This window comes from Limulus polyphemus, unplaced genomic scaffold, assembly GCF_000517525.1.
Source record: "Limulus polyphemus unplaced genomic scaffold, Limulus_polyphemus-2.1.2 Scaffold2, whole genome shotgun sequence".
In the NCBI taxonomy this organism is placed as follows: domain Eukaryota; kingdom Metazoa; phylum Arthropoda; class Merostomata; order Xiphosura; family Limulidae; genus Limulus; species Limulus polyphemus.
Window position 1 is genome coordinate 2,570,447 of NW_013665612.1, and position 14,664 is coordinate 2,585,110.

The 14,664-nt window shown below is 33.2% G+C and overlaps 1 protein-coding gene across 3 annotated transcripts in view; it reads left to right on the top strand.

Moving 5' to 3' along the window:
• The window catches only part of LOC106466744 (nephrin-like), a 98,084-nt gene that overhangs the window by 66,509 nt on the left and 16,911 nt on the right, over positions 1 to 14,664 (top strand). For all 3 annotated transcript variants that reach the window (XM_022395649.1, XM_022395697.1, XM_022395741.1), the window contains exons 7-10: positions 4,849 to 5,139; positions 12,205 to 12,416; positions 13,303 to 13,390; positions 14,441 to 14,577. In XM_022395649.1, the coding sequence (XP_022251357.1) occupies positions 4,849 to 5,139; positions 12,205 to 12,416; positions 13,303 to 13,390; positions 14,441 to 14,577 (728 nt within the window). The remainder of the gene's footprint in view (positions 1 to 4,848; positions 5,140 to 12,204; positions 12,417 to 13,302; positions 13,391 to 14,440; positions 14,578 to 14,664) is intronic.

Consider the following 14,664-nt stretch of genomic DNA (forward strand, 5'->3'; position numbering starts at 1 on the left):
CCTAATTCAGTAAAGTGTCCTTGCGTCCTCCCCTTTACGTTAAAATAATTTTCGAAAGTGATAGCAGCAAAAATCAACATTTTCTTTACCCGTTTTTTTATATTTTTTTAAATGAAAAAAAAAAATGCTTGTAAGAAGTAATTAAATGCGAGAGCACAAAATAATCTTTGGGAGCAAAGTGATAGTTTGGTTTGGTTATCGTCGTCTCCAACTCTTCTGTTTCATCTGTCGTTTTGGTTGGGCTCTCCCGCCAAAATCCCCCCCCACAGCCATCAGTACGCCCTCCCCATGGAGGCGCGCCCCACAGTTTAGAAAAAACTGAGTCTACTGTAAACTAAGCAGAATATGACATTTTAACACATTCCTTTAAGATTACAGAATAAGGATTGTAGGCTTGTAAGAGGAAGAACTGTGTAAGTGGTGAACATATAAAGCAGTTGTTTTTTTTCTCTATGTCCGTGTATATGAGGTCAATATTTATTATAATTAATACTGCTATAGTTTTAAGAAAAAAAGTTGGACGTCAAAATATTTTCTTAGTCTTATAGATATTGGCTGTTATTTTATGAATTCAATACTTTGAAATTGTGTGCAAAGTGAATAAACCGAACTTTAATATCTAGGAGTGGCAGTGGACTAATACAACACCAGAATAAGTTTATTTTACTTTTTAGTTTATTTCGGCACGCCTTTTTTTCTATAAGTACTGTATGAAGTTTAAAGTTCAATAACTGAAAAGAACATTGTTGTATAACAATATGTCACTACCTATTGTTTCAATGTCATTTTTATGCAAGTATACCACCCCTAGCGTAATCCATATGTCACTATCATCAGTCATCCTAGAAAGGACTCTTGTACAATAACAATTGTTTTTGTAACAAATGGCTTATATTAATAGTGTTCCGATGACTAGTGTGTTTGTTGTATTAAAATATGTATGATGAGCTCTGTATTGAGCGAAACGAGTCGTCGTCATATGACGGATATAATATAGTCAAAATGCTATTATACTCTTCTTCTTGAAAGAAACTCTAAGAGCTTGAATAAATAATACAGTGTTAAAAATATAATAAGCCTAATACTAATGTCTTAGGACAAGTAAGATTAATTATAATCATGCTTCTCAAGCTTATAAAAGGTGTTAACACCATAACAATATGAAATTAAAGTTGAGTGCTTTGATACGTCATCTTTACTTTTTCGTAGCTTTTGTTTAAGTTTACTGAGCTAGGCTTATAAAGGTAAAATAAAAAACGGACAGTATAAAAAGTAAAGAACTGATGAACATTCTTCACTTGTGTACATAACCCTAATTGGACTTTGACCAATGAACTTCAAGGATAGAAAGGTAATAAAAAAGAAAACAAAGTAGATTTTATTTGTCAGTAATATTTATTTTACAGCAGCCATTGAAAACTATTGGCCAGGGGCGAATTGGGGGATACAAACAGTCCCGGAAATTTATTTTTTACCAGCCTTCCAATGAGGGCTAGAGGAGAGAGAGATTCATGAAAAAAATGATAATATGTTCTAGTACTATTCGTACAGTACACACATTTTAAAAATGCATTATGCAAAACATTTCGTTTGCAGTTCAATGTTTATTACATTTGTTATCCGTCTTAGTAAAGTATAAACCTTGACGACCACAAAATTACGGGAACTAAAACTACTTTACACTAAAACGAAATTAAAATTGTAATTTAATAACTTGTTTATCGTTCATCCGCTCTACAAGCCGTTAACGAGAAATTTGACACTAGAGGAATCCCGATTTATATAGTGTTAAAAAAAATTAACAATCTTTTAGAATGGACCGCTGGCCCACAGGGAATTTTCCCAGTGGCCCAATCTGCCCCTGCTCTAGACTGTAGTTTAAACTCATTATAAACTATATACCTAAAAAACCGCGCAAATTGTATTTTTTTTTATATTCCTCTTCATTTCTCCATTTACACACCTCGGATTTTGGAATACGAAGTAGCCCCTCAGTGGCACAGCGGCATGTCTTCGGACATACAATGCTAGAAACCGGGTTTCGATACCCGTGGTGAACAGAGCACAGATAGCCCATTGCGTAGCTTTGTGCTTAACTTCAAATAACACCGAACACGAAGTTTACGCAGTTTACGTGATTTTTAGGTCTATAGGCTATAGTTATATATGGGAATAAAAATAAAAGGATTTAAAATAATAAAAGAAAATATATTTTTTATAGTAGAGCGCTTGCTCCAAACGTTATCCTCTTTAAAAAAAACATTCTTTTATATCTATTTTCCGTAATATTAAATTTTGCTTTTCAGTTTTAAAGTTTTTCTCTCATTTTTCCCTTGATATTGTTTCAATATTCAGGAAAATATAATAACTTGAAGTCACACTTCAACGACTGAACTAGAACAAAATTATAATAATCTATAATAATAAAAGGGCGTGTCTGTGTGTGATCGCCATAACTCCAAGATGAAAGAACCTAGATACCTGAAATGTTGGAAGTGGACCCTGAGGGATGCACCTGGGTATTATTACTTATCCACGTGCGTGTGCGAGCGCGTCTTTTAATGAAGCAAGCTAGCGAAAAACCACATAGAAAAGAATATGTGACCGCCATAGCTCCAAAGGTAAAGAACCTAAAAACCTTAAATTGTGCACCCATACTAAGCGGACCCTGAGGGTATGCACCTGGGTATTACTACGTATCTATGTGAATATGCGCGTGCGCATCGTTTTATGCGAAAAACTACATAGAAAAAAAATGTGTCCATCATGGAATGTTAGATTGTTTTAACTATTATGGGTTTTTATAGTGTGTGTTTTTAACTATTATGGGATGTTATAGTGTTTTTCTTTAACTATTATAGGATGTTATAGTGGTTTTTAACTATTATGGAATGTTATACAGTAGTTTTTAGCTATTATAAAATGTTATAGAGTGGTTGTTTAACCATTATGGCATGTTATAGGGTGGTTTTTGAAGTATTATGGGATGCTATAGTGGTTTTTAACTATTACAAGCAAAAATGATGTGACAAGTATTACCACCCACAACCCATAGTATACTCTAACCTCACATTTCATAGCCAATTAAAATCAATTTTGCGAAATCAAGCTTGGCCAACAAAGAGGCAGAAAATGGAATGTTATACTGTCAAGAACGCTTTCACTCTCCTTTTTTTTTGGTAATGATCAACAATATACATCGTCGTTTAGCAACAAAACTATTATGGAACGTTATAGAGTGTTTTAACTATTATGGGATGTTATACAATAATTTGTACCTATTATGGAATGTTGTACGGTAGTTTTTACCTGTTATAGGATGTTATAGAGTGTTTTAAATATTATGGGATGTTATAGGGTAGTTTTAACTATTATGGGACTAGCGTACTGCCAGTCAAAAATGACGTGACAAGTACTACCACCCCCTACCCCATAGTATATCCTAACCTCACATTTGATAGATAACAGAAATAAATTAATTTTGCAAAATCAAGCTCGGCCAACAAAAAAGGCAGAAAAGTGCAGTCGAGGCAGCCAAACTTCGGTAACTTTTTTTTTAATGAGACAAGCTAGCGAAAAACTACATAGGAAGAAGTGGTTCCTTATGTAACAACTTCTAGTATATATAGAAAAGCCAGTGCTTTTTGGTAACAATGCGTTCTACCAATGGCTTCTATATCATGTTGCTTAGCAATAAAAATATATAAACTATACTTTTATGCTAAAATGGGTTCAGAATACACACACAGTGGCATAGACATCTAGAATATATCAACCTAATAATACAAGCGAAGCCGGGTACTTTCGCTAGTAATATTAATAAAAGATAATAATATTGTTGACATTACAACGGCTTTTACTATGCGAACGCCATTCACAAGCTTGGCGAAGCATGATTGTGATTAATTATGCTTATTATAAAACAATAGTATTAGGCCTATTATATTTTTAACACTACATTTTTTATCTTGTCCTTTAGGGATTTTCAAGAATTACAAGAATGTATAATAATAGTATTAGAACCACACTATATTTGCCATATCCATTGCTGACGACGCGTTTAACCTAATCTATATCTCTCCAGGCCGGCTTGGATACAACAAACACAGTAGTGGTTGGAACACTATCTAAATAAACCATTTGTTAGAACAACAATTGTTGTGTTTGATGAGGAGGAACCTACTTTTAGAGAGAGACGACTTGAATGAGTAATGAAAGAAACTTTATTATAAGTAACAGATGTACAACGTTTCAACGAGCTTTTCTCATCATCGAAACAACTGTTATGATTGTAAACGCCTTTTACAAGTATAACAGGCTTGATGCTACTGTCTTATGGCAAGTATTGTTAATTATGTCACTCACTAGCTGTATCATCTATATTTTTCAAACCTTGTATCCTTTGAGAAATGGCAGTTACCTTACGAAAAGTATAATTTGTTTGAAACGTCTTAATAAATTATTTTATTTCATTTAACTGATGTTTGAAAATTCAAAAACATAAATACTTTAGTTCTCCTGGTGATATAATGTTGTATAATTGTGTTTATTTTTAGTTGCTTTTATCTAAATATGAATCAGTATTTATATTCACGATCGTAAAAACTACGTAATATCAGAAATTTTGATAAAATTATGAAACCTGTTTTCTTCCTGTAATCTGTGAGCCAGTGAATCTCTGAAAACAGTGTTTACTCAAAATTCAGGTTCGGATAAAATATTGTATATTCTGAAATCATATTAATCTTCATTTCTAGATGTGGTTTCTTTCCTTCAATATGATCTAAAAATTTTGAAAACTGATAAAAAAAAAATTTTAGGTCTCAATTGAATAATCTCCTCCTGCAGTTCCTCCCGGTCCTCCAGCAATTGATGGGTTTCAAGCAGGTCAGGCGGTTCGCTCAGGTGACACTATAACCCTGTCGTGTGTATCCCGAGGTGGCAACCCCTTAGCTCAACTTGTCTGGTTTAAGAACAACCAACAGGTTGATTTTTCTTATACGACAAGTGGGCGAAAATCAACCAACAAACATACATTTGTCGTTGACACTTCTGATAACAATGCCATCTATCGGTGTGAGGCATCAAACATAATTAGCCCTCAGCCTATGAATGCTGTTGTCAAACTATCAGTTCTATGTAAGTATTATCAAAGTAGTTTATTTCGTGTTGTGTTTAAAGTTTTCGTTCTCTGCTAATTAATTGCTATAGCAATATTATCTTTTTATTTGTACCGCCTAATGACATCGACGTCTTTGTCATTACGTGTATATGTTCAAATTATGTTTTAACATTTTTTAAATCACTTATATAATCAATTATCCTTTGAACTAAATTATCTTTTTTTTAAGTAATGAAATTATAAGTACAACAGAAATTTACGTAAGAGAAAATGTAACTAATTTTATGATGTTAATCGTTTTTAAAATATCTTTACTTTATTTTGTTGTTTTTTCGTGTTTTCAACAAATAGTATAACAATCAATAAATTTTGGATTTTTATCATTTCATTTGTATTCTATAAGTAGATTGTTACATTTTAATGGAGAATACGTCGTTTTTATAGAAATTCCTATCTTTTTCTTTACACTAAGGAAACTATAGTTAAATTAAATGTTTACAATTATTAACAGATTTATTAAATTAGTGACAAAGTTATCCCATCTGTCATAATCTATATAGGTTAATGGTGTATTTTGTGATATGTAAAATATGCTTATGAGAGCATCTTGAATAGCTGCAATTGGCGTAAAATCTCGAAAGACTATAAACTGATATTTTGGAATAATTTTGAGACTATTAATTTTTAATTTGTTATCTGGATATATGGCACAAAGTATACGCGCTACCTAACAACGTGCAACGGTATGTGTCACGACATCTTAGATAACGCCTTTGACATATAAGTTAGAAGCCTGTTTGCAAACTTCCAGTTTTAAAACTAGATTTTTCCTTTATACTTAATTACATAAGTGATAAATTGAGTGTAAGATGTTTTAGTAGCTAAAGTGTTAAGAATAAGAAAGAGTATTATCTATCAGTTTTTATATGTTTGTTTATGGCAAAACTACTAAAACTATATCCACCGCTAACTCTTGGGCTACTATTTACCAACGAATAGCGGAATTGACCGTCACATTTTAATGTCCCCAACGGCTGAAAAGGAGAGCATGCTCGGTGCCAAGTTTCTATCCCGCGACCCACAGTTTGCTATTCGATCGACTTAACCACAAGGCCATGCCAATCATCTTTTATAAATGTTACACGTATTAAAATTCATAAACCTTATATTGAGAGCATTAATTAACGCATAAACTGATTAGAAAAACAAAGATTATTGAAAATTATACTGAACTTCTTGGAGCTTAATACTCTAGTCAAATAACAAATTTAGAGCCCAAGTATCTGAAGCTTTTTTTATTCTATTTTATTTGTTATCAGAACTTCACACAAAGCTCTAAAGTTGTCGAATGAAGAATTATAATATTTGTGTTAAGTACAATCGCAAAGATAATGTGTCGTAATGAAAGTCTCAAAACAAAACATTCAAGTTGCACTGAAGGCACGTGAATTTTAATGGATGTTACAGATTGGAGTACTTTTACATACCTCCCAAAGATCGTAAAAACTACAGAGCTGAAGAATGAGAAATGATAACACAATAAGCTGCTAATCTAGTGCGATTTAAAAATATATATGTAAGAGATTTTAAATGTTAAGATTCAAAACATTTTTAATGAAATGTAAAGCCGTATATGTTAAAATGTAAGCCATCACTCTAAGAATGTTACAGCATAAAATTAAACATACAACGAGAAAAATTAAACATTTGAGATAAATTATCTCGAAAAAACAATTATAACTTTCATCACTAGAAATGCTTCTCTACGACAAGAAACATAGAATAATTAACTCCAAATAAGTGAAGGAGGGATCTCACGAAAGTGAGTACTAGGATTTTAAAACATAATGATGAGTTGAATATTCAAAGGTCTGAATTTCTTTGTAAGAGAAACGTTAGTGGCATATTTTATCCTGATTGGTCATTTGATTAGAACTCACACGTACATATTTATAAAACACTCGCTTTATTCACATTGTCATATCATCGTGAATTTGCAAGAAAATAGATGATAAGAAGAATCTTTCTGACTTTTGAAAGGGCCTGATAACAGGTACTCAAGAACGTCATTATCAAATGCATTTCGTTCTTTCTTTCTTTGACTGGCTGTTGAAAAATATATTTTATCAAAATTTGTTGATAATGACAATTGAACGGGAATATGCCTGCGACTCGTAAAAACATAATGACAGCAACAAGGAAAAGATGATCGAAAAAGTTTGTAAGGTGCAAGAGACGTGAGGCTGTGTCCCAATTAACTAATTCATTTAATGTTGTTTTCAAGTATACCACAAGAAGAACTCTGTAAAAACTGTTATTTTAGAGCCAAACATTAGTCTAAAAATCGCTTATCTCACGCGCAAACAAAAACGTGTTTTCTTTGGTGTTGCAAGTGCAAAGTTTGTACAGTTATGGTATGGTTTTTGTCTGATACAGTCTGATGAGTCGCATATACTTAAGCGTTGCTGGCGATCACATCCAAATCACAGTGTTGTTACGTTCTGATGAGTTGCGTGTACCTGAGCGTTGCTGGCGATCACATCCAAATCACAGTGTTGTTACGTTCTGATGAGTTGCGTGTACCTGAGCGTTGCTGGCGATCACATCCAAATCACAGTGCTGATACGGGCTGATGAGTCGCATGTACTTGAGCGTTGCTGGCGATTACATCCAAATCACAGTACTGATACGGTCTGATGAGTCGCGTGTACTTTAGTGTTGCTGGCGATCATATCCAAATCACAGTGCTACATTTTAATCTAATGGATAAGGGCTCTTGCGGGCCCGGCATGGCCAGGTGGTTAAGGCGCTCGACTCGCAATCTGCGGGTCGCGGATTCGAATCCCCGTCCCACCAAATATGCTCGCCCTTTCAGCCGTGTGGACGTTATAATGTGACGGTCAATCCCACTATTCGTTGGTAAAAGAGTAGTCCAAGAGTTGGCGGTGGGTGGTGATGACAAACTACCTTCCCGATAGTCGTACACTGCTAAATGCTCGTGTAGCTTTGCGCGAAATTCAAAAAACAAACAAGGTCTCTTCCGAAACGATAATGCAGCAAGCAATCGTGTTTATATTGCACACAATTTGTTCTAAGGACATGACAGCGACTCCGTACATCTTCCTTGGCCAAGTTTCTACCAGACTGAGATTGAGCGTTGCATTCACCACCACAATCTTTTACGACAACATTGAATCAATTGTAGATCGTTCTACTGACTGTTTGGTTACAATAAAGGCTATTGTTGCTCCGAAATGTTGTTCAACGCTATGTTAAATGTGTGTCCCAATAAAAGAGTCAGTGTAATCCTAACTAAATTGGAATTTTCATGCATCTGTTATCCGTTAATTTAGAGTACTGATACAAGAGAATAACAGGTGTGTGAAAGCGTAATTGAAATAATTGTTTGTTTGTCGTTAAGTGCAAAACTACATAGTGGGCTATCTGTGCTCTGCCCATTGCGGTTATCGAAACCCGATTTTTAGCTTTTTTAGCCCTCTGACTTACCGCTGAGTCATCAAGAGACTTAAATAATTTTTGGAATACGTTAATAAACAAATATAAATGTAGAAAACATGACCAATTTGAATGTTCTATTCATTTCAATAGAAAAACGAGGGGCAAAATAATATTTTGAAATATTGCCATATAGAATAAGGAAGATAATTAAGAGCCCTACAGTGGCACGGCGTTATGTCTGCGGACTTACAACGCTAGAAACCGGGTTTCGATACCTGTAATGGGCAGAGCACAGATATCCTATTGTGTAGCTGTGAGCTTAAATTCAAACAAATACTTTAAGAGATAAAATAAATATCATTAAATGTATATACACACACATATATATATATATATATACACACACATATATATATATATTATTCTCTAAAAAATATCTGCCTACTTTCCAAGGTTGTACTGTGTAGGTAAAAAAAAAACATTCACTAGTGTTTAATAAAATAATATTAATGAAAGCGTACAAAACCTCTTCTTATAGCTAAACAATTCAAGGAATACTTTACTTAGGTCTTGCTAAGTATATACCAAAAACGTGTTTGCTTTGCTGAGATAATGAAGCATAAAAATTCCGATCCCAAGATTTAGATCCTCTGTTATGAAATTATTAAATTCCTTAAGCTACTTTCGTTAAACTTTTATTTCAATTTTCATATAAATTCATCTCTCCCTTCATATTTTTTCATAGCTAATTAAAAACGACAAAGCGGCTCACGTACAACAAATTTTTGTATACTTGTCAAAATATCACTCTACACAAACGTTTTTGATAGTAATTCTACCATTCCTTGAATAGTTAATTATAACGTCATTTTAAGCTATTTTGTTTCCGTAAACAAATATTAAGTTTTAATATGTTTATAATTTTTTCAGTTATTAGACAGGTTATAGGAAATTTCCTCGCGATTGAAAATTGTAGCTGTAAATATTATTAAGCTTTTCTAATCTTTAACCTTCTTGGCTATTACATAAGTTTATTAAACTTATTACAAAATATCAAATATTTGTAATTCATGAGAATAATTAATCTCTAACTCGGATAGTTTAATGATTTATTTGAAAGTTTGTCATTAATAAAAACGCTAGTACTTACTTATCTACAACTGTTTAGTTTAATATAATTCATACTCTGTTGTTTAGTGCCCCAACCCAGTGGCACAGCGTTATGTCTGCGGACTAACAACGCTAGACATCGGTTTCAATACTCCTGGTGGGCATAGCACAGATAACCTATTGTATAGTTTTGTGCTTAATTGCAAACAAACAAAACCTATTGTTTAGCTTTGTGTTGATCCAGTTATAAATACGCTGAACAAAATAAATTAAAAATAAATAAGTTACTGACTTATATTTTGAAATAGCCAAATTATCACTTGCAAACTCATAATTGCAATGAAAAGTTTTTGCTTTTTTTAAGGCAAAAAATCACAACCTTAACGAGCTGTAAACGTGGAATCTACAACGCCCCTAATACTATTTTAGATTTCATAGAATGTTTTTTTTTTCACTTTGATAGCAACCAATGTCTTCACTTCATATTCCCTTTGAATCTCTAATTCATTTTATCTATTATCTAATATGCATGAAGTTGAATGTATTTTTGATGTTCTTTATTTTGCTTTATTTATGTTTAGCCACTCATAATAACATTCGCAGCTACATACCATTGCAAATGAAGTTTTCAAATACGCGATGATTAAAAGATCCATTAGAACTAGCATGTCTTTCAAATGTTTTGCAAAATAATCCAAAATTACATTTACTCTTGATGTTGCTGAATCTGTTTCGATATTACCCTAATTCTTATGGCCATATTTCTCTTAAACACTACAAAATATTCTGATATGTTTAAAAGTAAAACTAAAAACTTTCTTCATATTAACAGAAGTTCGAAAAAATATGTTGCTGATACCAGCTGAGTCTTTTCTAAATATATCTTTCTAAGTATTTATTTCACTAAAGACGTGAAAGCATAAAGTACAGAATTATATTTGAACTTAATTCATTGTCATTTTGTATCAAGAAAGACAATTCTCTTTTAAGTAAGCTCTGTTTTGGTTGTCCCCCTGATGGGAAAGCGGTAAGTATACGGATATATAACGCTAAAATCAGGGTTCGATTCGCCTCGATGGACACAGCAGATAGCCTGATGTGGCTTTGCTATAAAAATACACACACACACACACACACTGCTTTCGTTTACATTATGGTTTAGATTTTGTTCATTCATTACCTTTTCAGCCCTTGTTATGACAAACGTATAATTAATCTGCATATTAAACAAAAACGTTTTTACTGCATTTTCTTAATTATTAGTTTCAGAATGCTAAGTAGGTCATATTAAAACAATTTTGAAAATGCATATCAGCAATTTACGTGACAACTACAATCGATATAAAGTTGTAGTGAATCGGTATGTATCAGAACTACATTGTTTGACGTAACGTAGTTAGTGTGATGCCAAAGAAAATTGTTCACTTTCCAATACAAATGTTGGTATATTCAGATCATAAAGGTGTGTTAAGATCTGGGATTTAGACTTTCCAAGACAGGTATACCTCTTGTACTTAATGGCATTGAAAAACAAAGGCATATGGATCAACTAGGAACATCAGGGCCATCCAGAGAGAGAGACCTAAAAAGTCTTATCCCAGCCGTAGTAAGCAAATAATAGATGAAAATCCGGAAACACAAAGGTCAAGGGTATCCTCTGGTTCCACGCAAAAGTACGCAATATAATCAAGAAGGATGTATGTCTGTAAACGAGACCAACAGGGTATAAGTTTATCGACTTAAGGCTTCCATTTATACCTCCTGTTCAACCGTCGCATATCGCAAACAGCTGAAGAATAAACGAATATTCATTCTATTCTATGCGAAGACTCGGCGCTCCAGTCGCATTATACAGTACCGATGGATTTTTGTGTGATCATACCGTTGAAATTGGCGCTAGGAATCTGTGTTCCTGAAACACTTGGTGGATTATGGGAAGCAAACATGGAGAAGTTGTGTGCTTTGAACATTACAGCCTCACGAACAGAAGCCTTTGTCATGGAAACTATGCTGCAGGGTATTGTCAAGATGCAAGATCATCAGAAAGAGCATGACCGAATGGCGAAATGGACGTGATGAGGCTCCAAAATATAACGTACCATGTGTGTATGTCGTGTCCCTTTGAAACGTTTTCTAAAACCAACTAATTTCCTAATTGTATTAAGATTACAGTTTCTCATTTACATTCATTTTAGTCTAGTTTTCTTATTCTAGGTTATTATATTTTTTTATGTAACAGCAACAATGTAGTTAAGGCTGACGAGGAGTGCTTGTCTGAAACTCGGCGAAAAACAATAAATAAACGGGTTTTTGTTAAGACTTGTGAGCAGTAAACGGGTTGTTTTTGTTTGTTTGTTCTTTCGAGGAAAGGGGCGCTACTGCATTTTCACCAAAGAAGAACCTTATAAGTAGTTAAAATATTGAGCTATTAGTGAATAAGGGTTATGATTATCATGTATCTCTTTCATGTTATTGTGACGTATAACTCTCATAAAGAAGTTATCATTTTTCAGTCGCTTCTTCTGAAGTTAAAGTTTCAGGGCCGAAAGAAGCTAAACCAGGAGAAGCCGTCACTTTGTCTTGTGCAACAAGTCGAAGTAACCCAGCAGCTGAGATTAACTGGTTAGTTGACGGACAGCATTTAAAGGGAACGAACACAATTTCAGCTGACCCTAACGGCGGATGGACAACCAAGTCTAACGTTACTGTCATCATAGAACTCCAGGTAATATTTTCTATCATTCTACAACTTGCATTTAAAGCAGTGATACTGTGCTCCAACTATCTCCATACCTTTATTCTCCAGATAATAATAAAAGTTCTTTTATTATTAACTAGAGAGTAAAGGTAATTCTTTTTCTAACTTTATTCCCAAAGTGTCTAAATCCCTCCTGTGAGCGCTAAAAATTCGAAAAAACAATAAAATACTTCGATACCTCACTCAAAATAATTGTAGAGTAGCGCTAATTTCTTCAAAACAACAGCCGAATGTTGCACCTATCCCATTACTCACCTGAAGATAATATCCCAATGTTTAGCTACCATTATCTTATTTATTTAATAGCAGAGATAACCGTGTTACAATTATTCCAATAAATGTTTTACAACAAAGAGAGTGAATCTCAACCTTCACGATATTTAAAGGCACAGAGTGTGTGTCGCACTATTTTTTCATATATTTTTGCTCAACTTTTGATGACTATCCTCTGGTAAGGTGCGGTAAAGAAATTTATGACATCGTAGAAAAAACAATGTAAAAAAAAAATTCTATGAACAGCTTATGAAAAATATATAATTTGTAACGTTTGATTCAAACCCGTTCTTATATCTTCTACATTGTAGCCTTAGGTTTATTGACACCTCCATATAATTATTCCATGTTGTATCTCTGAGTTTATTAACACTTTTGTATATTTATCACATGTTGTAAGCTTTAGTTTATTGACTCTTGCTTCTACTTATCACAAGTAGTGACTTTGAGTTTGTTAACACTTGTGCATGTTTATCATATGTTGCAAATTTGGGTCAATTTACCCTTACGTATACTTATCATATGTTGTATTTTGAGTTTATATATACTTCTGTAAATTTATCTTGTGTTATTTTTACAGGAACGACATTCAAGAATTTTCCAATGTTTCGCAGTAAATAAAGAACTAGGAGAGACTAAAGTGGAATCGCATGTACTAAGCATTCTTTGTAAGTGACACTTGCCAGTCATACTGCGATAGCTCAACAGTATTGTAATGTATTCGTTTTCTTTTCAAAATACAAAGTTAAATCGGTATTAAATTTACATTTATAGGTCAACTACATGGCTTTTGTTAGCTGTACAACATTAGATATATATATATATATATATATACATATGCATACATCTGCATGTTTTAAAGGGAATTAGTTGAATTGAAAGGATATATTATATCATTTTTATTTTATATATTATATGTTTTATTTTGATACGCGATTTGTTTACCACAATAAGGTCACTCGTGTATTTCGACACACTATTAAATATTAAGGAGATGTTCGTTTGTTTTTTAAGTGCATTGATTAAATTGAATAGTGGGAGACACCCGGTAAAGTGGTTAATCATTCTGGTAACACACGGGGAGTAGTTAAGGGTCTGTATGAGTTGCCTAGGAGAAGAATAACAGTAGGGCTTAGACACTGATATTTTGTGGGTGCGAAACTTTTTAATATCCTTCAGGAACAAATACGTACAATTAATAAATCAAAACAATTTAACAAAACAGTCTAAAAAGTTTTGATTTGAATTAAAAAGAGGTGGATGAATAATTGAAGATAAATACATAAATAATGATGGTAAATAACAATCAATAAAAAAAAATAACTAAGCCTAAATTATAGGAATAGTAAAGAAATGTAATCTAAAATCTTATAATAATTTAGTACAAGAAGCATCTTTATTTTTATAAATAATTATGTAATCACCAATTCACTTTAAACAGTATCCATTGTTAAACATTTATCTAAGAGGCAAGCCTAACTATATTTAAGTTTATCATTTTGTTTGTTTTTAATCTATGAAACACCTATGTTTGTATGGAGTTATACTGAGACCTTCCACAGCACAGGGAACTAAGCCCTAAAGTGGGAAGTAATTTGAAATTAAATTTATTTTTGTGTTAGTAATATAAAATAACACAATATAGGATTTTTTTTTAAATGTTATTAAATACAAAACATACCTCTCTAAGCTTATTCTGTCTTCTGGCTCACCATCAGATCCCCCCGATCCTCCTACCATCCTTGGCTTCACTAAGGGGAGATCGATAAGAGCTGGGGAGACGCAGAAAGTAACGTGTGCTTCCACTGGTGGAAACCCTCTTCCTGCTTTGAAATGGTTTAGGGAAGATGAAGAGGTAAAGCTTGGGTTTTTGTATTAATGTTTTTTTTACCCAGATTTCACCCTCATCTTGCGTAAAAGCTGATGAAACAAGAGTAATAAC